This window comes from Epinephelus fuscoguttatus, linkage group LG20 (assembly GCF_011397635.1).
Source record: "Epinephelus fuscoguttatus linkage group LG20, E.fuscoguttatus.final_Chr_v1".
In the NCBI taxonomy this organism is placed as follows: domain Eukaryota; kingdom Metazoa; phylum Chordata; class Actinopteri; order Perciformes; family Serranidae; genus Epinephelus; species Epinephelus fuscoguttatus.
In genome coordinates, this window is record NC_064771.1 from 14,269,856 (window position 1) to 14,292,633 (window position 22,778).

The 22,778-nt window shown below is 41.9% G+C and overlaps 4 protein-coding genes across 9 annotated transcripts; 2 read left to right on the forward strand and 2 right to left on the reverse strand.

Moving 5' to 3' along the window:
* Positions 1-1,165: 1,165 nt before the first annotated feature.
* Positions 1,166-4,506, forward strand: LOC125880275 (phosphoglycolate phosphatase). Its single transcript, XM_049562574.1, has 2 exons — positions 1,166-1,986; positions 3,418-4,506. The coding sequence occupies exons 1-2, from the start codon at positions 1,392-1,394 to the stop codon at positions 3,741-3,743; spliced, it is 921 nt and encodes a 306-aa protein (XP_049418531.1). The 5' UTR covers positions 1,166-1,391; the 3' UTR covers positions 3,744-4,506.
* Positions 4,507-4,590: 84 nt separating this feature from the next.
* On the forward strand, positions 4,591-11,608 carry bricd5 (BRICHOS domain containing 5). 4 transcript variants are annotated; one of them, XM_049562575.1, is made up of 6 exons: positions 4,591-4,724; positions 6,907-7,044; positions 7,133-7,282; positions 7,391-7,498; positions 8,788-8,941; positions 11,196-11,428. In XM_049562575.1, exons 1-6 carry the CDS (start codon positions 4,605-4,607, stop codon positions 11,288-11,290), a joined length of 765 nt encoding a protein of 254 aa, XP_049418532.1. In that variant the 5' UTR covers positions 4,591-4,604; the 3' UTR covers positions 11,291-11,428. The 4 variants fall into 4 exon arrangements, with proteins under 4 accessions (XP_049418532.1, XP_049418533.1, XP_049418534.1 ...); XM_049562576.1 differs by having other exon boundaries at positions 8,791-8,941; XM_049562578.1 differs by lacking the exon at positions 4,591-4,724 and adding an exon at positions 4,852-5,114.
* A 136-nt stretch (positions 11,609-11,744) lies between these two features.
* On the reverse strand, positions 11,745-16,280 carry mlst8 (MTOR associated protein, LST8 homolog (S. cerevisiae)). Its single transcript, XM_049562573.1, has 9 exons — positions 16,230-16,280; positions 15,743-15,920; positions 14,726-14,777; positions 14,459-14,621; positions 14,296-14,371; positions 14,024-14,176; positions 13,806-13,930; positions 13,551-13,714; positions 11,745-12,509 (listed from the first exon to the last, which is right to left on the reverse strand). The coding sequence occupies exons 2-9, from the start codon at positions 15,869-15,871 to the stop codon at positions 12,391-12,393; spliced, it is 981 nt and encodes a 326-aa protein (XP_049418530.1). The 5' UTR covers positions 15,872-15,920; positions 16,230-16,280; the 3' UTR covers positions 11,745-12,390.
* A 743-nt stretch (positions 16,281-17,023) lies between these two features.
* meiob (meiosis specific with OB-fold) lies at positions 17,024-22,493 on the reverse strand. 3 transcript variants are annotated; one of them, XM_049562579.1, is made up of 14 exons: positions 22,424-22,493; positions 21,949-22,055; positions 21,680-21,737; positions 21,372-21,503; positions 21,078-21,150; positions 20,692-20,887; positions 19,148-19,248; positions 18,884-18,936; positions 18,601-18,696; positions 18,366-18,458; positions 17,959-18,103; positions 17,588-17,774; positions 17,343-17,429; positions 17,024-17,255 (listed from the first exon to the last, which is right to left on the reverse strand). In XM_049562579.1, exons 2-14 carry the CDS (start codon positions 22,003-22,005, stop codon positions 17,142-17,144), a joined length of 1,392 nt encoding a protein of 463 aa, XP_049418536.1. In that variant the 5' UTR covers positions 22,006-22,055; positions 22,424-22,493; the 3' UTR covers positions 17,024-17,141. The 3 variants fall into 3 exon arrangements, with proteins under 3 accessions (XP_049418536.1, XP_049418539.1, XP_049418538.1); XM_049562582.1 differs by having other exon boundaries at positions 22,358-22,459; XM_049562581.1 differs by lacking the exon at positions 22,424-22,493 and having other exon boundaries at positions 21,949-22,349.
* Positions 22,494-22,778: the final 285 nt, after the last annotated feature.

The following is a 22,778-nucleotide window of genomic DNA, read 5'->3' on the forward strand; positions in this document are numbered from 1 at the left end:
TGAAACTTTTCATGTTCTTATGATATAAATGATCACGTTATAACATGAAACTTCACGTTTTTACAATACAAATGATCACGTTATAACATGAAACTTTTCACGTTCTTACGATATAAATTATCATGTTATAACGTTATAACCTGAAAAGTTCATTGTTTTAACAAGAAGTTTTTCACATTATAACAATTTATTTTCATGTTATAACTTGATAATTTTTTTTATTTAATTTAACAATACAAATCATCATGTTATAACGTGAAACTTTTCACGTTTTTACAATACAAATCATCATGTTATAACGTGAAACTTTTCACGTTTTTACAATACAAATCATCATGTTATAACGTGAAACTTTTCACGTTTTTACAATACAAATGATCACATTATAACATGAAACTTTTCACGTTCTTACGATATAAATTATCATGTTATAACATGAAACTTTTCACGTTCTTACGATATAAATGATCACGTTATAACATGAAACTTTTCACGTTTTTACAATACAAATCATCATGTTATAACATGAAACTTTTCACATTTTTACAAAATAAATTATCACATTATAACATGAAACTATATTGTTATAACGTGAAAAACTTTTTGTTAGAACAATAAACTTTTTTTTTACTTTTATTTATTTATTATTTTGCACAATAAATACATTACCTTGAAAAGTATTGTATTTTATGTCTCCATCTGCTGGTGGGCCATCATACTAAGAGTATGCATGCATAATATGATGTTAATTCCACCACAGAGGAGACTTGATGTTCACTAAAAGTAGTAGGGAAGAAAGTGGATTAATCAATATCGGTATTGGTTATCAGTCATATAAGTTAATAAATATTGGCATATCAGATATCGGCAAAAAAAAATCCAATATCGTGCATCCCTAAAATAACAGATTAAGGGTTTTGAGGAAACATTAGGAGCCTCAGAGGACACCCCCTGCTCTGCCTTTGAGTGTGATGCTAAGAATATAAGTTAAAATAACAGGGTGTTTGGCTCTGGCTGTGTAGCTTAGACTACCCCAGTATTATGTTTGGAAAGACAATTACAGGTTGTGGGCAGTGGTTAGTGACAGAAGCCTGACCGGAAGTGGGACTGTACTTGTTCGTGTTTGGTTCCTGTCCCTTTAAGCCGGTGCGGAAGTAGGCGCAGAATTGATGTAACACGCAGTGGAAGGTCAGGTTTTCTCTCGGTGAATTTCAACACTACATTCATTAAAGCAAACAACTGCCGCTAACGCAGCGCTTTTCTACCCACAGCAGTGCTTAACTTTATGCCAGCTGTAACGTTCGTGACTTTGCTTGGTAACGGAAACACCGCGTAGTAACGGGACATACCGTGCGGACAGTTAATTCATCTCTGAATCTGACTCGTGCCTGATGTCTGGGTCAAAATGCACGCGGCTGAGCGGCGCGCTGGTGAAACAGGTGCTGGACTCGGTGGACAGCGTCCTGTTTGACTGCGACGGGGTCATCTGGCGGGGGGACCAGGCCATCCCCGGCGCCTCTCAAGTCGTGAACCTGCTCAAGGAAAAGGGGAAGAAGGTCTTCTTCGTCACCAACAACAGTACCAAGACGAGGAAGATGTACGCCGACAAAATGGCCATGTTGGGGTTCAACGCGAACGAGGAGGAGGTGTTCGGGACGGCGTACTGCTCCGCCGCGTACCTGAAGACTGTCTGCGGGCTGGAAGGCAAAGTGTACCTGATAGGGAGCAATGCCATGAGAGAAGAGCTGGAGGCGGTGGGGATCCAGCAGACCGGGGTGGGACCTGACCACATCACCGGGAAGCAGCACGACTGGGCCACCGTGCCTCTGGATCCCGAAGTGAAGGCGGTGGTGGTCGGCTTTGATGAACACTTCAGTTACATGAAGCTGAACAGAGCCCTGCAGTACCTGACCCAGCCGGACTGTCTGTTTGTGGGAACCAACGGGGACACTAGGCTGCCTCTGGAGGGGGGCAAGGCCGTCCCAGGTAGGGATACACACTTGATAGACACATTATATTGCCTTAAAGCAGATTACATACTACAGCACCTGCTAACCGGAATTACTGGTGTTTCTACACACTTCAAGGTCACACACTCAACCTATCTGTTAGTTTAAGAGTAATCCAGTTGTATCAGAACAAGTATGCACAAATTTTTGCCAAGTTGTAGTTAGGCTAAGATAAATGCAGGGCCAGAGAGCTGAGGCTGATAACTAAGAAAACCATACACTCACACCTGCATACTTTCAAGAAAATCATGCTGATACTGAATACTTAGAATACTACTGTCAGATGCAGGAAGGAACTGTTTTTATTAAGCCTACTTCCTGGAAAAGCCTTTTTTTAAGGACACAAAGGCATATCTTTTCCAGGTAGAAGCTTCGACACCCACCTGTCTGAACCTTCAGGCTCCACCCATTCCAAATGCTCTCAAAGTTGACACTCCATTATAACTTTAACTGTAAGCCAAAAACTTACCTAAAAACATCTTTCAAAGCCTATGGGAGATTTTATTTTACACTGTCATATTTGAGGTGAATGGAACAAATAATGTCAAAGCTTGAATCAGAAAGTCGAACTTGATGCACCTTGCTCAGTGAAGACAAAGTAGGCATTAGATCACTTAGCCTAATAAGTTGTATGACATGTCAAGCTCCACAAGAAGTCAGATTTTTACTGAAGTGGATTACTTTACAGAGGTAAATGAAACTGTCAATTACAGGGACAGAGCCAGACATTGTAAACATTTGGGGCCCTGCCCAAACCTAGGTAGATCGGGGGGGCATGGGGATTTTTTTTTTCCTTATCTACTCAGCTATTTGCACTATTTTTCAAGCTATGAGATGATAAAATGCCTGATAATCTGGACATTATTTGGGTAAACCATTACAACTATCAAACATGTTGTTGCCAAGGGAAAAAAGTCTTCCAGAGTTTGTATCTACCCAGTAGCCATCGGAATCGGCCCAATTGCGGCCGAGTGTCAGCCGACTTGCTCCTCTGTGCTTAATGTGAGCCAGCTTTGGCCTATTTAAATTTGCCATATCTCGCCCAGATTTAGCTACTACAGACACGGTCCTATTCTGGCTGAGACTCAGCTGCCGAAAGAAGCGGTGACCAAAATGGGTTCTGGTCCGTTAATGGCTATTCCATGCCTATTAGGCATGGAAGACACAGGCCTATTCCAGTTGAGACAGGGCAGCCGAATGAAACGGTGGCCAGCACCAAACGGGTTCTGTTTTGTTAATGGTTGCCAAATCTAATTGTTCTCCAACTATTTTTTATCATTTTGATGCATAACACCAACCCCAGTTCCACCCCTGGTCAATTGATAACACAGGAAATAAAACAGATGGGACATTTAGGGGAAATGAATGAAAGGTCTCTTCACCTTCTGCCCTTCTTTCCTTACCCCAGGTACAGGCTGCCTGCTGAGGGCTGTGGAGACAGCAGCTCAGCGCCAGGCCCAGACAGTAGGCAAACCCAACCACTTCATGTTCGACTGCGTGGCCTCCAAATACGGCGTGGACCCCGACCGCTGCCTGATGGTTGGCGACCGCCTGGACACCGACATCCTGCTGGGCTCCAACTGTGGCCTGAAGACCCTCCTCACCCTCACGGGGGTCAGCACGTTGGCAGACGCTGAGGCCCATCAGAAGAGCGGCTGCGCGGAGAGGCAGGGGATGGTGCCAGATTATTACGTGGAGAGCATCGCAGACCTCCTTCCAGCTCTGCAGGGATGAAACTCAAGTCTTTCAGGACTTGAATGTAGCTTTGTGATAGCCTTAGCAGCTATAAGCTTGAGGAGTTAGGCTAGCCTGTCACATGCCAGATGACACTGTCTTCTAAAAGGGAATATTTTTTCATAAAATTTATATGATTATATGCATCTCTGTATCAAAGTCACACCCAAGCAGCTAGCTGCTGCGTGACAGGAGACAAAGACTCCTTTATTTAACTAAACCATTATTAAAACCTGCTTATTTAACATATTAATGATTGATTTATTATAAAGAACAGCAGAACAATGACTTACAGTATTGTTTCAGTGTGTGTATGTTCACTTTTGGGGGGAAAGGAGAGTGTACTTTAAAGACTGCCTGTGATGCAATCACCCCTTAAGCAACTCCAAGTCAATTCAAGGAGGGAAATGAGCACACAGTGTGTCAAAGTTTGGCAATATATGTGTGTTCAGGTTTACAGCTGTTTTAAAGTCTATAAATAACGGGCAAAGAGTGGGACTAAAAGGCACTGAACTTGTCTGGCTTCTGTTTTTATGTATTTTCACACCTCAGCTGAAAATGCAAACATGTAGTTACATTCATGGGACGGTGCAATCATACTAAGTCGTGTCATGTCATGTCAGTTCAGTAGTGAAACCGTGATTAGCATACGTTTTTAAAGGTCTTCCTTGTACCTTCTTTGTTCTCCGATTTGTCCTTAACTCCCCGAATCGCTGAAAGCAACGCTCAAATCTGTAATAAAATTCACACTATCTTTACTAAATCAACGTCTGCTCTTTGTGACTTTAAGTTCAAAGTGAACACATCAAACTTTCCTCCAGGTCCTGGGCTTAAAAGTCACCCTGGGCTGTCATCGGCTGGATGCTGCAACAGTCAGAACTGCGTATCTCCACTCACCTGACGAGAGAGGCTTTCCAAGCTGCACCTGCCTCACCCCTTTGTCCATTGTCTGGACTGCGGAGGGCAGCCAGTTCCTCTCGTGTAAGTGTGTGTTCAAGTGAAGGGGGGGAGGCAGCGGAAAGATGGATAATGTTAGAGAGGCATATTAAGTCATATTAGACATAAAAAAGAAGGAAATTGCAGGAAGACAAGACTCGAAAATTGGGTTTGGCAAGATTTGGAGTTTTGTGTGAAGTGGGTGACTGTTTTGGGAGGGAGACAGTGAGACTAATGGGAGGAGAAGGAGGAAGAGAGGGGGAGGTCTGCAGGGACAAAGAGAAGCTGGAAGGTGTATTGAGTCTCAGTCATGACCACAGCTCCATGCCGGTAGCTAAGAGAAGGGAGCAGATCGAGTGAGGAGCCGTCAAGGGACACAGGATGGTGAGGTGTTGGAAACATTCAGAAAACAGTTTGGAGGAAGCACAGTGCACGGTAAGCAGGTGGCTTTTAATTTGTAGAGCAACTTCTGACTGAAGGAAGTATATCAGCTAGGAAAGGGGTCAAGGCAGGACACTGTTTGTTTTTGCGTATTCATATCCAGCCACTTTTACTACATTACAAGCCAGCAACAGTTGCATAATAAGATGAGTCTTTCAGATATTCCTCTGAAGGCACATATCATCCCAAAACATTTTCTTGTTCTTTTACCTGTTGTGCTGTTTAGCGATTTTGATTGTTTCTGTGTGAGTTGCCGAGCGTTGGAGATGTCTGCCTTCTCTCCAATATAACTGGACTAGATGGCACTCAGCTTGTAGTGCCAAAAGTACCAAAAAACTCAACAGCAATGTCTCCTTCCAGAAATCATGACCCGGTTACTCAAGATAACCCACAGTCCTTGTTGAGAGCAGTTTAATGTAGAAACTATTATCTGTCTACCAAACTACACCTGCCAACTGTATCACCACGCACCCGTACATCAACTGTTAGCATCTAGCACTTAATGTGCGGATGCAAGTCACAAATTCGATGACTTTAGAAAAAAAAAGACTTGCAACGCAACTTAGAATTTAACACCAATGACTTTTGAGTTGAAAATACTTAATGTGTTCCCTAAAGCCCAAAGATTCAAAAGTAAACATTTAAAAATTGTGCCACAAGTCAATCCATTTCCCGAATCAACTAAATTTAACACTTTTCATTCCTAGCAAGTCGTCACCCCAGATCAGCTTTGTTCGAACTAATCCAACAGCATCCAGTCAAGTTGCAGGAGAGAACCATGAAGAACGGACATGACCTTACTGAGTGCTAATTTTAAAAAATTGATACCAAAGGTAATTTTGTTCATGTACAATAACTGTGGTGGTTAACAAAAACGAATTGCTGTTGTATAGGTTGAAAATTACAGACGAAGACACAACGACTTCAAAGTTAGATATTTGATATTGCATAAAGAATGGCAAGCTGGGCTAATATTAACATAGTGAGCTAATGCTTAGTTACTTGTTAGCTTTAACAGCTAAGTGTAGTCTAACTTTAACAATAAAAATAACAAAGAAAGACAAATTTTAGAAATCATTCAAGATATTTGTAAATGTATTTCTGGCATTACTTTTACTGAAGAGCCCATTATGACTTGTTTAGGACTTGAAACTCAAAGTTTAGGACTTGGGACTTGTCAGTCTTGACTTGGCACTTACCTTGAGACTTGCGAGCAAAGACTGAAGTCTTACTTTTGACTTACAAAACAATGACTTGGTCTCATCTCACCTAGCACCACTAAGCTAGCTAACGTTACAGCTCAGCCAAGGAGGACAGCATTAATGTTTACATCTTGCACTGTCATGAACCTCTCGTCTATGAGTAGCTGCACGCTACCTTTTGTGCGCTCTTGATAACGGTTGGCAGGTTTTGTTCGGTAGAAAAAAAATAGTTCCTACATGAAACTGCTCACAACAAGGTCTGCCGATTATCTTGAGTAATCAGGTCATGATTTCTGGAAAGACACATTGCTGTTGAGTTCTTCAAATGCACTTTTTAGTGTTTAGAGCACCACAATCTGAGTGCCATCTAATCCATTATATTCAGAGAAGGCAGCCATCTCTACAGTCAATATCTCCCAACATTCTGCAGCTAACTAAGCTAAGGGAGAATGTATATTTTTATTTTTGGTTGAAGTTCCCCTTTAAGTACAAATCTCAGCAGCAGTGTTGGTTTCCCACCCTGCCACATTTGATGCTTGCGTCAAGTACTGTTTAAATAGCTTGTCACTGTTTCTGCTGCACAGGATGGGGGCTCTGCTGCATCCTCCAAGTCCCACTTCCCACACAAGGCATTCTGGGTCAGCCTCTCAGCCTCTCTGCTCCTGGTCGTCATCGCCCTCGGTGTGATTGGGCATCTGCGACTGTCGCAGCCACACTCTGAGGTACGTGACTGTCACCACACACCCACCAGGACCACATGTTGTTGTGTATTCGTCAATGTTGATATTAACCGGGAGTCTGCTTCTGTAGTCTTTGCAGCTTGTCCGAATCACAGTTCCAGATCAGACCGGAGTTCTGATCAACCAGTCAGCTATTGTGGACCAGCAGAATGACTTGGTGACTTTTTCTGTGACCTCACCCACAAATCAGACATCCACTGTGATGTTTGATATCAAGCATGTACGTTCAGGTGACATGCACAAGATTTAAGGTGTTTTGTTGGTAATGATACAGTAGAAAAGGTCTGATGATGAGAGAGATGTGTGATTCTCCGCTGTTGTGTTGCAGGGTTTGATATGTTACAAACCTGTCAACCAGGAGAGCTGCTTCCTGCGAAAGATGGAGAAGTCTGACTATGACAACGTGCACTCCCTCCTCAACGACTCCACACACAAGGTAGTGACATTTCAACACGTGAGAACTGAACGATCAGGTTATGTAATAGGGTCTCCCTCATTGCGTTCAGGATATGTGAGACTACAAAGCTCAACGTGAAAACGCACCTGGGCAAATGTAAAAGCACGTTTGCCCTTCTAGTTCTGCCAAGTGTTTGTAAAGTCACCGCCTCGCTAATGTGTGAACTGGCCTTTCTGACTGTGACTCATAGCTTTATCCCCGAAAGCACCACTGAGCCAAGACCTGCTGGGTTTCATAGGTTTTGCACGACTTCCTCGCCGCTCTGTACAAAGAGAGGGGTGAAGCGTACAGGGCCATATAGTCTTCCATTCTCGCCCTCCACGGCTGAATTCCTCAGCACATCTGATCCCTCAAGGCTCCCTCAGCGTGCCCGGGATCTTCTTACAGGAGGCTACGGCAGCGAGCCTGAGCCACGGAGTGGGCACAATGGCCACTCTGTGTGAGGGCTTTTTAGCTTTTAAGACTCCTCTGTTGGATTAAAATACAGGCTGGTGAAGTGGCAGAGAGGGAAGGGCCTGTGTGTATCTGCTTTGAGGCAAATTCCTGGATCTCTGATGTTGATTCAGTTTTGAGTTAAGCTCCTTAGATATGATTTATGTGGGACAAAACAAGCAGGTGAAAGGCCACGATGTGGGAGTTTGCAAGTAAACTGAGATGAGACTTCTGTTTCTCCGCCTTATCTTTCGGCACAATAGCGCCATTTCCACCTGGAGTCGAGTCTCTCAGTGTTTTTGTGATCCTGTCTTGTGGTGTCACATATCTCATGCAGCTCCTCGGTGTAGTCATTTAATCTATGATAGGAGGAATAGGCCCCTTATGGATGGGGAGAAAATGTGTTCTATCCCTCTATGCTGCAGCACAATGGTCTTCTTGGCCTTTTCAGTGGAGGAAAAACTGGTTGTTACGTGACCCACTCAAGCATAACAGCACGTTAAGTGGTTCACTATCGGAGCCAATCACAGGTGTAAGTGGTGCAATTACACACAGCCTTTGTGATGAGTAGGAGCGCAAATGTGCGGCTGTGTTGACCTCATCAGCGACGATATCGGGCTAATGGCTGCTTGAGTTTCAGTCTTGGTTGCATTCTTCATATCTCCCTGGCTTTGACTCCAATTTATTCATTTTACTTTGTCACTGTGAGTCGAATATGATTTCTCACACTTATTATGTGACACTTCAGCTTAGAAGTCGCCATTCAGTCCCATAGAGGACAAAGCCCTTTCATCTGTTGTGGATTCTCTGTGAAGATGCTGTGATACTGTCGTCAGCAGAGTCAGTTCCAGCTGTCCGGGAATGAGACCCGGAGGCAGACAGAGTTCCTGGGGGTGATGGGAGCCAGTCAGGTGGATGTGTCCACACTGGAAGAGCCCCTCCAGGCTCTGTGTCAGGACAGCTCCGTCCACTGGACCAGGAGGGTCGAGGGTGAGAACCTGTATTTTAGACATGATCGCTTTGACATAAAACAAAACTTTAATATCCAGTGTGTAGGTTTATGGGAGATATACTGGCTGTAATTGAATATAATACTCATGACTATGTTTTCTTTAGTGTATAATCCCCTCAAACTAAGTATTGTTTTGTTTTGTCATTACCTTAGAATTACCTGTTTACATCTACTTCCAGAGAAGGTCTGTGACATTGTTTCTACAGTAGCCCAGAACAGACAAACCAAACTTTGTCCCTAGATAGGCCCATTTGCATCAGCCACCACGCCACTGGAGATGTTTCAGTTGGTTGCAATCTGCAACCTTACCACTTGATGCCACTAAATCCTACATGCCAGACCTTCTATAAACGTTAGGACAATGTTCAGGGAAAAATAATCTAACTTTGATCACAACCCTGGTTGGAAAGTATCTCAGTGCTTAAACCTCCATGCCATTGCACTGGGTGACATGTTCCTTCAGTACCATGACGATGGACACTGTAGATTATTTCTAACTCAAACCTAAATACACCATCCGGCTGTCGAACTGTAAATATACACAAGCGAACCACATGTGTATTAATCCGCCATTAAAAATAGTCCCCAACAAATGCCCTATTAACTCCTGTTTAACCAATGTTTGCTAAAGGCTACAGTGCCCAGTTGTGTCATTAGCTTTATGGCTTTACATACCGGGGCTTTTTTTAAAAAAAAAAATTTAATAATTCATTATTTTCATGCCAGTGTAATTTTTCAGACTGTTGATTTCGTCATGCACACTTGCATACAGAACGCGAATATTGTGCTGCAAAAAATCCACATAATTTTTCCCAGAACGTTGATTTTTCGCACAACATTTGCACCATGGTTAAAGGCATCAAACAATAATGTCGAGCTTGTACTTACAAGGATTATAAGCTACAACACAGACAGCACACTTTAATCCTCCTTTGAACCTTGAAAATGGCGGTGCATACCAGATCCACTCCTTGTGTTCTTACTTTTTACATTAAGAACAAACATTAAGAACAGAATAAACGGCTTACCAGAAGGAACTCAAATTCACTCAGGGCATTACGCTAAAAGGAAACTCAATAAAATAGCTTACAGTAGCATAGGCTAATCAACAACTTACCTCACACAGGCTGTCAGACACTTCTCTTGGTCAATAGGATCCAGTTAGATAATGCAAATTCGAAAACCCTCGAATTTGCGAAAGCCTTTAATGAACACGTGTTGCAACTGTCGCAAATTCGCATCGCTGCAGATACAAAAAGTACTGATGTGAAACATTCGTAGGTAAGATTTTCGTAACGTTTATTCGTCACACCCCGGTCTGTAAAGGTCTTTAGCTTTAAAATATCTGTTTCTTCAGTTTAAACACATGGCCTTCAGGATACAGACAGGATAAAACAGACTAAATATTTAGACATGTTAGTTTTGGTATTTTCGTGGGATTTTCTGACAATAAAAAATACAGACTGATGCCAGCCATATCTGTTAAATCCTGGTCAAATAGGTGTGAAGTCATTATGCACACCTTGGAAAAACATTTCAAAGGTAAAATGATGGTATTTTAAATGGCATTATGGTGATATGTGTGTTTTCATTTTTTGTAGTGTTCTGACATTCTGTAGTGTCAGATGACATGTTATTTTAAATACTATTACAGCATGCATGGCCATATTACACACCAGGAGAGTTCATGAATGAATGGCGTTTTTAAAGAGCCAGCTGGCAACTTCATGAAGAACCAACGTGTCAGGATGAAACCTAAGACTAATCTATGATGTCCAATGACCTTTCCGCTGTCGCAGTAGATGACAGGCTGAAGAAAACATACTTGTACTCACTCAGCAGTCTACATGTAATGGTGAAAAATACAGATCTGTGTTTCTTTCCCAAATCCCAAGATGACGTCCTCAAATGTTTTGTCCACACCTCAAAGATATTAGGGTTACTGTCATGGAGAAGTAAACAACCCAGAAAATATTCAGGTTTAAGAAGCTGGGATCAGATAATTTAAAAAAACATTTCTTAAAAAATGATCAAAACCAACTGTTTATCAAATTAGTTGGTGGTTAATTTGTAGTTGATGGATCAATCGTTTCAGCTCCGGATCATATTCTGAATTTAGAAAAGCAGATTATTTCATCTTTTATAGTTTCTGGCCTGTTTCCACAGCGAGGTTGTATTTATTAAATCTGTATTGTATCAAGGAGTCACCTCTGGTGTCTGTCTTGTTTACAGGCCCGGGGAAACAGAGGCTGGTCTACTTCTGCATTGACATCTGCTTTCCCAGCAACATCTGCGTGTCCGTGTGCTTCTACTACCTGCCCGAGTGACTGTGCGTTCTCTTCCTCTGCTCCCAGCGAGAGATCAGGGAAACAAAGTTGTCTTTTTAGCTCCCTCTACAAGAAAAAAAAAATACACAGAACAAAAGCCAGCTTTGACTGTTTCCTTTGTGCCATACAGCCGCCAGTAAACCAGTGAAGCAGCCAACCCTCCCAGTCCATTTATTCCCATCCTTCCGAGAGAGAAGAGATGGAGACAGGCTGTCATGGTTATCGCCAAAGCCCCATCGTCACTCTCTTCATGTGTAATACCCTCTCTGGTGGCACACTTCAGAGATTACAGAAGAAAGATCCCCTGTTTTTGTATTTCCTGTAACCCACTGCTGCAGTATAACTACGTGTAATCGTTCCTGTTGCGATGAGAGTGTTTTGATCTGTCCAATAAAAGACTGTTGTGTATTTGTGGCCAATTTTTCTGAGAGAGGACGAAACTCAAAGACTGTGAGGAGTTTTCTGAACGTCTTTACTGCGGAATCATTTTCTGTACATCATTTTCTCTCCACACTCCCTAATCCACATTTGATGTTTAAGAATAGTACGTAACTTTGTAAATTGAGTATCAAATGAATTTGACATACACAGGAGAGATATCAATTCCGCAGCACATCCAGGTCGACAAGACGTGTGGTCCTTTCAATACAATAAATATGGTGCACTACAAAAACAAAGAGTTGAAAAGAATCTCCTGTTGTGCACAGAGTGATGGCGTTAAAAACATAAAGGGTCATTGATGGATGCTGACATATGCTGTAATCAAACTTGTGCCAATTTGCTTATATGTGGTGCAAAACAGTGTACTTGGCCCTTTAAGCTGGATTTATGAGTTCACATTTTGGCCTTGCTGCTCAGCTGAATACTTACAGGTACCACACACAGCTGAGATTTATCCTTGTGTTCAAACATGTGCCTCCACCTTCTCAAGATGATCATTTCTGGGGAAATAATAATCAATTCCCAATTGAGGCACATTTCCCAAAGTGTCCATTTCTTTTCTGTCCTTGTCCCACCTCTCCACAGACCATCTGCCAACTCCTGTCTCTTCATTTCTTTCCTCCTCCTCCTCCTCCTCCTCCTCCTCCTCTTCTTCTTCCTCAGCCCAGCACACTGTCATTGAAGGCCAGACACACCACGGCTTTCTGGTGGCCGCTGTATTCCCTCTTGATCTCCCCGGTCTCCACGCACCACAGCCGGGCCAGGTTGTCTGAGGAGGCTACAGATGGAAACACGAGTCAGAGCCAGGAATTTACCTCAAGGTGTTTTTACACTGAAGTGATCAAACCTTTACCTGCTTCTCTCTAAAAGGCTCTGAAAGTCACTATATACATCTTTATTCAAATGTGCATCAATACAGAATTAGCTTCATACTCTCATAGACTATTCCAAGTCCAGCTTTATCAAATACATATGGCCGGAGATTTACTTTCTTTTTAACCATGCGTTTGAACAGAAAGCTGGCTGCATCAAGAACGAAATTACTCACATTACTTGCCTATCAACTATGTGTGTTACTGTAGGATTTCACTAGAGGGCGAACCCGAGAAGCAGAGCATATCTTGACAATGGTAAGTTTCTTTCTCTCGTTCTGCCAACACTGCCCTGACCGTTCACGTGTGTATCACATCTTGTGGCCACGTTGCGTTAATTTCTGAGGACATGCACAACCAATGCTCCAAACGGATGTAGGTGACACAAGGCAGCCATCATGTGCATGCAAATGCGTAGTTAAAAAGAAGGTATATGTCCAATCCTTAACTCTTAATTAAATTAAATCTAAATTTGCATTACTGCAGTGTATGGTCTTTTAATATGGGAAGTGACTGACTTCCCAAATAATTAATTTTCAATAACTGGCGAGCTAACAAATCAACCAGTGACGAGGGAGATGTGATACTGTTTCCATAGTTACCACGCAGAGAGCGCCTGGTGTTTACTCCCGGAGCACCTGTGTGAGGAGCGCATCTAGACCCCAGGGGTCCAAGTGGGTGTGCAGGTGGAGTGTCGCTTAATGCAGCTTGTTGCTGACTCAAGATTACACATAAACTACAACAGAAATTTTTCCCACTGTTTTAGTTAAAAAAAAATCTTAAATCATTATAAATCTGAAAGAGCAAGGTTTTTATGAGTGTGGAATCCTTGTGTTTATGTCTGACCGTGAGTAACATTACTCTGATTAACTCGTTATAGAATGGTTTTGATACAAGTACACTGACATTACAAGGTAGTGCTAACTTGCCACAGCGCATGTACTGACCAGTCACAATATACTGGGAGTCTCCAGAGAAAGCACAGTCCCACATCCACCCTCTGGACGTCTCTCCGGGATTGTTGCTCTTAATGCTCAGCTCTGTCATCAGGGAGAAGTTGGACGTCCTCCAGATCTTACAGGTCTGGTCTGCTGAGCAGGTAGCCAACAGACTGGAGGTGACGACAAACACAGAAACTCATCGTCAGCAACTGTGTCAGAGAAAGATTTACAGAGTGCAGAGAGGAGGAGGAGGGCACTCACGTGGAATCGGGGCTGAACTTGCAGCGGAGGGAGTAGCGTTTGTGTGCAGGGATCTTAGTCTTGGGGATGAGCTGAGTCACCTCATCACCGATGCCTCCAGCGAGGTTCCACACATAACAGTTCCCCTGTTAAGGAGATCCAAGAGGATGAATATGACTTAACACGTAGTCACACGTAAAGTATTAATATACCATATCCCTCTCTGCTGGGGTACCGACCGAGCTGTTGACCGCTGCCATATAACTGGCATCTGGGTCGATGTGAACTGAGTTGACCGAGACTTCTGGCTCAGGAATCAGCTGTTCATTGTGGTCCGTCTTCAGGTCCCAGATGTGAATCACTCCACTCTGATCTCCAACAATCAGCTCTGCCTGAAAAACACACAGCACAGACTGTTTACTGACACACACTGACTTACATTAAAATCACACATATATCCTAAACAATTAAAAATACATGCAAACAACAGAATAAGTGCAGCACGTCTCACCTGGTTGGGATGCAGGCAGACACAGTTGATAGGAGCATTGACCTGGAATATCCTCTGGCACTGCAGGTTTCTGGACCTGAGAGAAGCAGTGGGGATCAAAGTTAAGTTGCTCAGCACAATGTAATCAATGTGTTTTTAGCACAGTGAGGTTCCTTTGCAGTACCTCAGGTCCCATATGCGAGCCATGCAGTCCTCTCCTCCTGTGTACATCCAGCGCCCGTCTTCATGGAAGCCCACGGATGTGATGTTTTTGCTGACACCGTCGTAGTTGATCACCGGGTTGGGGTTGTTGGAGTTCAGATCGTACATGCGGATGTGCTGATAACCTAAAAGGCAGAGTGGACATCAATGTGAGACATGGTTGTTATGAATGTTATCATGCAATCCAGGATAAGGAAAAGGTTTAAGATTTAAAAAATTCTTAACCAACCTGCAGCTGCGATCATACTCCTGTCAGGTGTGACCTCAAGTGAATTTACTTGCTGGGAGCAAATGTTAAGGAAGGAATCGGTCTACATGAACAAGTCTCAGTCCCGACACACTGGAGTGATGATGTCATCCACTGACAAATCCTGGAGCTGCTTCAAAGACGGTAAACAACAGCTCCTTTGACAGCATGTTGATTTTATAAGACACAAGGGGATTTTCTGATTCAGGGTGCACTATTTTAAAGCTAACTTGTTTTCAAACAGTATGTTAAACTCTTAAGTGTAAAGTCCTAATGTCACTTTTTCTGCTGTCAATTAACCAGTGGTGTAATGAAACAAAGTAATAATACATCTTTATAGTGCTTAAGTATTTTTTAAGGATCTGAACACTACTTTTCAGTCAACTTTCACCTTTACTCCACGACATTTCCTAAATAAAATGTAAACTTTTGCTATAACACATTTCCCCTCAGCATCTTAGTCACTTACTAAATAATGGGGAAGGAAGAAGGGAGGAAGGAAAGAGGAAGAGGTAGATGAATGAAGGAATAGGAGGAAGGGTAAAACTGAATTTTGTTCTTTAAATCCTTTAAATTGTGAAAAAGTTTTTCTTCGAGTGTAATGTACATTTCATTTTTAAGGAGGTGTACATGTGAGGAAGAAATAAACATAATTCTCAAAATTCTGTCTGCTTGCTTTTTTGTTAACATTTACTTGCACTTTTATTTTCGATACTTCAATCTCATTAAATGACTTTTGATGTTTAAATGCAGTAAATATCAAGTACTTTACTCAAGTCATATTCTAATAAGTGACTTTAACTTCTACCACAATCATTTTCTGGTAAGTACTTCTACTCGAGTATGGCTCCCAGGTACTTCATCCACCACCAGCTCCAGTCATCTGAAACTCAAATCCTTGTTTCCAAGAAGACAAAACATGTCTCTGTTTGTATCACAGTGTAAACTCTGTTCCAGATTTCATTTACCAGAGCACACTATCGGTCAGAGTAAGGATACAGAGTCCTGGTGCTGCACAGTCCTGGTGCAGATCCCACTGTGAGCCTGCCAGAAGCGGACAGTGTGGTCGTATCCAGCCGTGGCCAGAATGACCGGGTCGCTGCCCACCGTCCCCTGGTTCACATTCATGCTTGACTGCTGGCTGTCACTGCTCAGAGTGACTGAGGCAGGTATGACACTGCGTAGGAATATCAGACACAGTCAGTGAATGCAGTTTTCAGGCCGTCACATGTCCATTATTAACAGGAAAGTGATTTCATTACCGTCATACTGTGAAAATAAAAGATTAGGCTTATAACGTGCAGGCAAATGCTAGCATAGTAGCATACCGTCGCTATGTTAACGGGCCCTGCGATTTATGCAGTTAGCAAACGTTCCTACTTCACTGCTAATGCAATGTGTCTCTAACGATATTTCACTGTGAGATATTATTTATTACTACTTAGACAAGTTAACAGAACAAATAAATCGGACAAGTTTACTGTACCTTCAGTTGCTGGTGTTGTCGAAAAACCAGTACGTCCCTGTAATGTGTCCGTTAGCAACATACGACAACGTTTCAAAAGTTCCGCTTTGATAACCAACGCTTTGCCGCCACCTACTGACTAATTTTGTTATAGCAGGACAAATACACCACAACCATGTAATGACTACATGGTTTAAAAAGACCAAGTGTTCATTCAACTCATAGACTCATTTAACTATATAGAATATTTTGTAGTTTGTTGTGATGACCTCACAGCAAGAGGGTTCCTGGTTTGAGTTTGTATGTTCTCCCTGGTCAGTGTGGGTTTTCTTTGGGTACTCCAGCTTCCTCCTGCAGTCCAAAGACATGCAGGTTAATTGGTGACTCTAAATTGCCCGTAGGTGTGAATGTGAGTGTGAATGGTTGTCTGTCTCTATGTGTCAGCCCTGTGATAGCCTGGTGACCTGTCCAGGGTGTACCCCAGCTCTCACCCAGTGTCAGCAGGGATAGGCTCCAGCCCCTCTGTAACCCCTTACAGGATAAGTAGTTATGAAAGATGAATTAATATTTAGAAAATTGTCTTATTGTCCTATTATTTGTAACTGTCTGCTCATCAAATATCCTTTCCTGATTGATACATTTGACACATAACATACTGACATAAGCTATAACTGTTTTTAAACTTTTATTTAACAGTTTTATAAAGCAGTCAAGCCAACAGTACACTCTTCATATTATATATATTTAAATAAATAAATAATTAACTTATATAAATAAAGCAGAGAATGTATCAATTCTCAAACCATAAATCCCACATGTATGAATAACTCTTGCCCTTTTGTCAACATCTCAGTCCGAACAGTACCACACAGCAGGTAAAGCAGCCAGCTGCAACATATGTGCTCTTCTGCTCAGTCAGTGTGTGTGTTGTGATCACAGGCGCTGCAGCAAGGCAGACATGTGCTGTTTCACCTCTCCTGGGTCAGCCACCGAGCAGGCCAGGACCATCCCCCTGACCCCAGACTTCATTCTAGAAGACGGCAGTATCTACAACACATTGTAAGAATTTTTTTAAACTTGTGACTTGCTTTTAGAGCTAACACACAAACAGCATGAAATCAAAAGCTATGATACCTTCACGTATATTTTGCATCTCTCCAAGAGAAATTTCCACTTCAGTGCAGTCCGTTCGTCATCGGTCAGACTGGTGAACTCGTCCGTCTGCAACAGGTGAAATGAAAATGCTGTTTATCTCACCTGACGCACACACGCTACACCTTTAATTGATTCTTCTCTTACGTTCTTTAATCCCTGCACACAGGGGACACTACATGTAGACCTGGGGCTGAATAAACATCCCTCTGTGCAATGATACTGACCGTACAGCCAAGTGTCTTTTCTGCCACGGGGCTTCTAAGGGTGCAGGCATGCAAGGTGCCGGTGTGGTCTGTGAAGTCCACCAGCAGGTCAAAGCCTGTGGAGGCTGAAAGGGCCTGATCCCTCCCTGGACACAACTCATTGGTGCAGCTCTGCATGTCATCAGTCACCTGAAACTTACACCTGGAGCTGAGACAGGAGGGAAAACAGTCTCATCAGGGAGTTTATTAGCTAAAGCTCATCTTGAGTGGCAGAGAAACGAATTTATATCATTGAGCATGTTCAAACAATTGGAGTGGAACATCAGAGCTGTGAGGGGAAATAAAAAATAGTGCAGTAACTATTTAATAATACATGCACTGTGAGAACTTACCACCGTGTCCTGATGACTTTTGAAACAGAGGAGTCGAGGTCGAGCCTGGAGACGAAGCTGTATGTGATGCCAAAGAAAGCCTCAGGGTCCTCCCGGGCCTTCTGCTTCAGCTGGCTCACCGTGTACATGTCAGTGATGGACTCCACTGTGGAGACAAAAGCAGTACCACAGTCAGTTCAAAAAACGAACAGTGCGTTTGTCCACAGAATAGTTCCACGAGTCAAATGGCTCTCAGAACTACCAAAGAGCAAATAGCTATCAGCCCCAAGCCTTATTTGGTCCGCCTGAAGATGTAGATCTTTAAAAATGACTGATAAGATACAAAGAATATTCTATATCAAAGGACAGCGAGACCTCCACTCATTGAAATACTATCAGAATGAGGGGAATTCTTTATTATAACCTACGAGGAACGTCTTCTGGCTTCTCATCTTGATCCAGAACACCAGACTCGGATGCCTCTTTAGCGTAGCTGTAGAGCAGACTGGCCTCTCTGGTGTCTGAGAGCACATTATGATTGACTTGGACAGCAACAAACAATATTCTACTTGCACTGTAAACCATGGCTGCTTGGTTTCAACCATGTTTTGATTTACTGCACAATACATAGTTATTTTTGTGAATGTTGTTGTGACATCTTACCGGGATTGACAGTGATAATGGTTTTCGAGTTAACGGTTGCTGTCATGCCGTTGCGAAAGCTGTCAAAGCTAATCTTTGCGTCAGCTATGAAGAGCACTTTGAATGAAGAGTAAGAGTTAAAACAACAGTAAGTTATCTTAAACATAAACACGCAGTCACATCTCAGATATCCACTTGCATGTTTCTCTTCAGTACAGTACGTTAATGGGACACGACAGGCAGGAATAACAGTTAAATAAAGATTCATTTTGTGGCTGAGAATGAGCAGCAGCTGTTAACCTACCCGTCTCCTTGGGTATCAAAGTTTGCACGAGCTGAATGGCTTCTCTGTCCCAGCTGTGAGTGAAACAGAGGTCAGGGAGTTACTGAGTGAAAATCAAACACACATGGAGTTCAGCAGGTTAATCTAAAGCTTCATGTCACCAAAGTAAATTTGTGGTAACCTAAAGATACGTAACAGAGATCTGAGGGGCCTATAAGATGGAATATGGCACAAAAGTAATTCATCTTTATTCATTTTCCAAATCAATAAAGGAGCATGACGCACCAGACAAGAGGGAAGGAAGAGACAGAGTCATCAAAGAGCTTCACTTCCAGCCTCTGCCCTTTGCGTCTGTCTGAAGTGGTGAACTGCTTTAGCTCTCCAATCTGTTAATGTAAACAGAATGATCTGAAGTTCCTATCACAATATCTTCCCTTCCTGTATAAAAAATGCAGTGACATTAAGTGAAGGGTCTGGCCTCTGTCTGAACTCTGAGGCATGTCTTTAGGGCCATTATGGTAAGTTGGTCTGTTCAAGGCAAACAATGAGCATACCACCATGTAACCACACAGACAAAGCAGGCACAATGTAGTCTATTAGGCAATTTATAAGATATGAAGTCAGTAAATTTAGAAAAGCAAAGAATTATTTGCTCGGCATCCACACTCATTGTCCAAAACGTCCCACTTCATGCTTATCAGGCTTCCCACCCCGACCTCAGTGACAGGTTCCATGACTTTTCCATGGCTGGGACTTTCATAATGTTACTTTTTAATGACCCTTCCCTTCTTGTTAATGTTGTTTTTAAGTTCAGGAAACTTTAACAGCCCATTTTCCACCATAGTTAAACTTACAGTGGAGCAAAAGTCAGCCGAATAACCACCATCTAATGCAAGCAGTGTGTGAAAAAGTTGGAAAAAACATTTTGGTTTGTCTGTGAGCTTTGAAATTTTCTTCTCATTTGATGTTTGAAAAACACCTCTTGAAAACTGGTGGTATCCAAAACGTTTTATGACCAGTATTAACCATGATCGAGTCAATAAGCAATTCTTATTTGACTGCAAATGATAACTGTTAAAGCACATTCATGTGGTGTCAGAATAATGTGAAGACTGAGTTTCTGACCGAGAAAATTCAGACCGTCCCCTCAAGTTGGAACAATTCGAAAAGTTGGCGAAGATTTTGGTACACGACCTCTCGAATTTGATGTCAAATATGCAGAAACATGGCAAATGAAAGTATTTGTTTGGTTGATGGAAAGAAACTTTTTAATAATTCACATATTTCTTATCAATTTTGTGCTCACATAAAATTTGTAATATGATTTTAGGTTGTAACTGTTGCTTCCTGTCTATCTAAAGTGACCTAGATTACATAGAAAAGTTATAAACAGTAAAAAAAAAAAAAAAAAAAGGTTATTCAATAGCATTAACTCTGACAACAAGTCAGGTAAGGCAACACTTATATACTGGAAACAGCTATCGATGTGTTGTTTAAAACAATAAAACATATCATCTTTGTAGCATCTATGGTGGTTCCACATTATAACATGGTAGCTCATGAACAGAGGGACTTCCCAACTCAGAAAATGGGACCATCATTGGAGCATGTGAAAGCAGCATTAGCTCACTGAGAAAAACACTTTGGGAAATGTAGGAACTAATGTAAGTAAAAGTAGATGTGGCAGGTTGACGAAAATGTCGGCACGCTAAAAGAGTTGATTAAAAAATTGTAAAAAAATAAAATAAAAATGGGTGAATATATTCAAAGGCGTACTTCTCCTTTTATACTATTTAATACTGACAGACTATGACTTCAATGTGCCCTACCGATTTCACTGCAGCCAGTATATTTATCACTGTGCCGTCCAACTTCTGCCCGTTGGCCACAATGTCTCCCAGAGAGTAGAAATCTCTGGAGTCCTTCACTGGCAGGTGGATCAGTGGCAGCATCCTGTCGATAGTATCCATATCAGCACACAGAGACACCTGGGAATGAGCCTCCGTCACCAACAACCTATAGAGGCTGAGACAACAAATACAGGCCTTTGAACCTTCAAGTCCCTCTGAAACCATCATCAGACATTACACGCTGTTACATCATATTTTACACGGCATTACACTGTGTTAACCTTGCTACCCTTCGGTTATTTAAAAGCACCACAAGGTGACGGTGACTAATTCTTCTACAACATCTTTATTTAAGTATTAATTACCTTGGTGTTGTGGGACAGAATTTGTCCCCTTTCTCTGGGTCTTTGCTGGTGACTAAAGGATTGTCAATGATGACTGGAAAATAATGAGAAACAAATTTGTGCAAATTGTTGATCACATTTAAGCACTGGCAGGTTTTGAAGCAAGCAAGACACTGGACACAACCAACGCATCATTTGTACTATTTTGATAAACCTGGAAATGACTGCATGTATTGACTAGAAACGTAAGAATTTCTGTTGCATTTCATCCAGAAAAAATACACATATATTTGACAATGAGAGTGATTTCCTCACTACAGTCTCCAGTGCTGAAGCTGTTGGAGAGCCCAATGATGTACCCATCGTTTCCCCAGGCTGTCACATTGATGAAGAAGTCAGGTGAGTCCTTAATGGTGAAGCTGAAAGTGTATCTGTCCACACCTATATCTGAAATTCAGATGTATAGATTTTTTTTAATGTTGCAGTAAAGAAGAAGAGTGGAGAATGGCTATTAGTGTATCTATTCTCCAGAAGAGGGGGCCAGTGCACAACACACTGAGGTGTAGTGCTGCCAGAAGAATTAAAGCAATAGCTTAGGTGCACTACTCTAAAGAGATACTAACTTTTTCTGTCAGGAAAGCTTCTGACATCAGATTTCCCAATGACGATGCCTGCCACTTTCTGAAAAACATTACACATGTAATGACAGCGTGCAGCCATTTGAAGAAATGTTCATAATTCAACACAATTATGAAACTAACTCAGAAAAGCAGGCCTGAATTACATACTGTTCCATAATTGAAGACAATTACTCCTGTCTATTTGAGGGCTGCTCTAAGTTAGGCACAAAACATTAAATTGCTGTAGGATAAGTACTGAAGACTGAACTCACCGGATGAGAGAAGTTGGGATGCAGCTCAGAGATGGCGATGTAGGTCTGAGCAGCCATTTTGTTTATTCATAACTTAATACAGTCCAGTCAGTGTTAATACATTTACTCTGAAAATGGGCAAGACAAATAAAGCTAACGTTGACAGTTGTTTTTTTGGCTAACACCACCTGGATAAAAGGTATGTAAGCATTTGCTTTTTTCTAACATAACCTAATACTTAAGAGCTTAGCTTAAAACTAACGCTACTGTACCTGAGTTAAATTATTAGGTCAGTTGTAACAGTTAGCTAACTCTGCTAGCTACATAGTAAAACAAAGCTAATGTTAAGCTAGCTGACTCGTTCACTGCTATCACCTCTAACTGGCGACATGAGTATTTAGAGGGCTCCTATTTTTTCTTAATTACTTACTGATTTAAATAGCTTAATTTCAGCTTCACCCAAGGCGTTTCCAGTTTATTAAGTTATATTTTTTACCTGCGTCAGTTTTCCTCACAGTTTACCGCGGCACAGCTGTTGCACGCGACACAACCTGCGGAGCTCAGATGCTGCATTCAAACGCAATCGGAAATATCACAATTTCAAATTGTGATAATCAGATAAGAAAAAAAATCAGTGTGAGGTAAAAATGTCTAACAGTGTAGAGGCTTTGTCACATACTGATATTTCAGCAATATGTCCTATAATATGCTGTATGTTATTTTATGTTATGTCCTAATTGTCAAGACAGATTAAATAAAATTCTTACAAATAAATAAGGTGAAAGGGGTACATTCAAAAGCCTTATTCAGCCATTAGCTATAACATACAGCTACTTCATTTTTTAAAATGA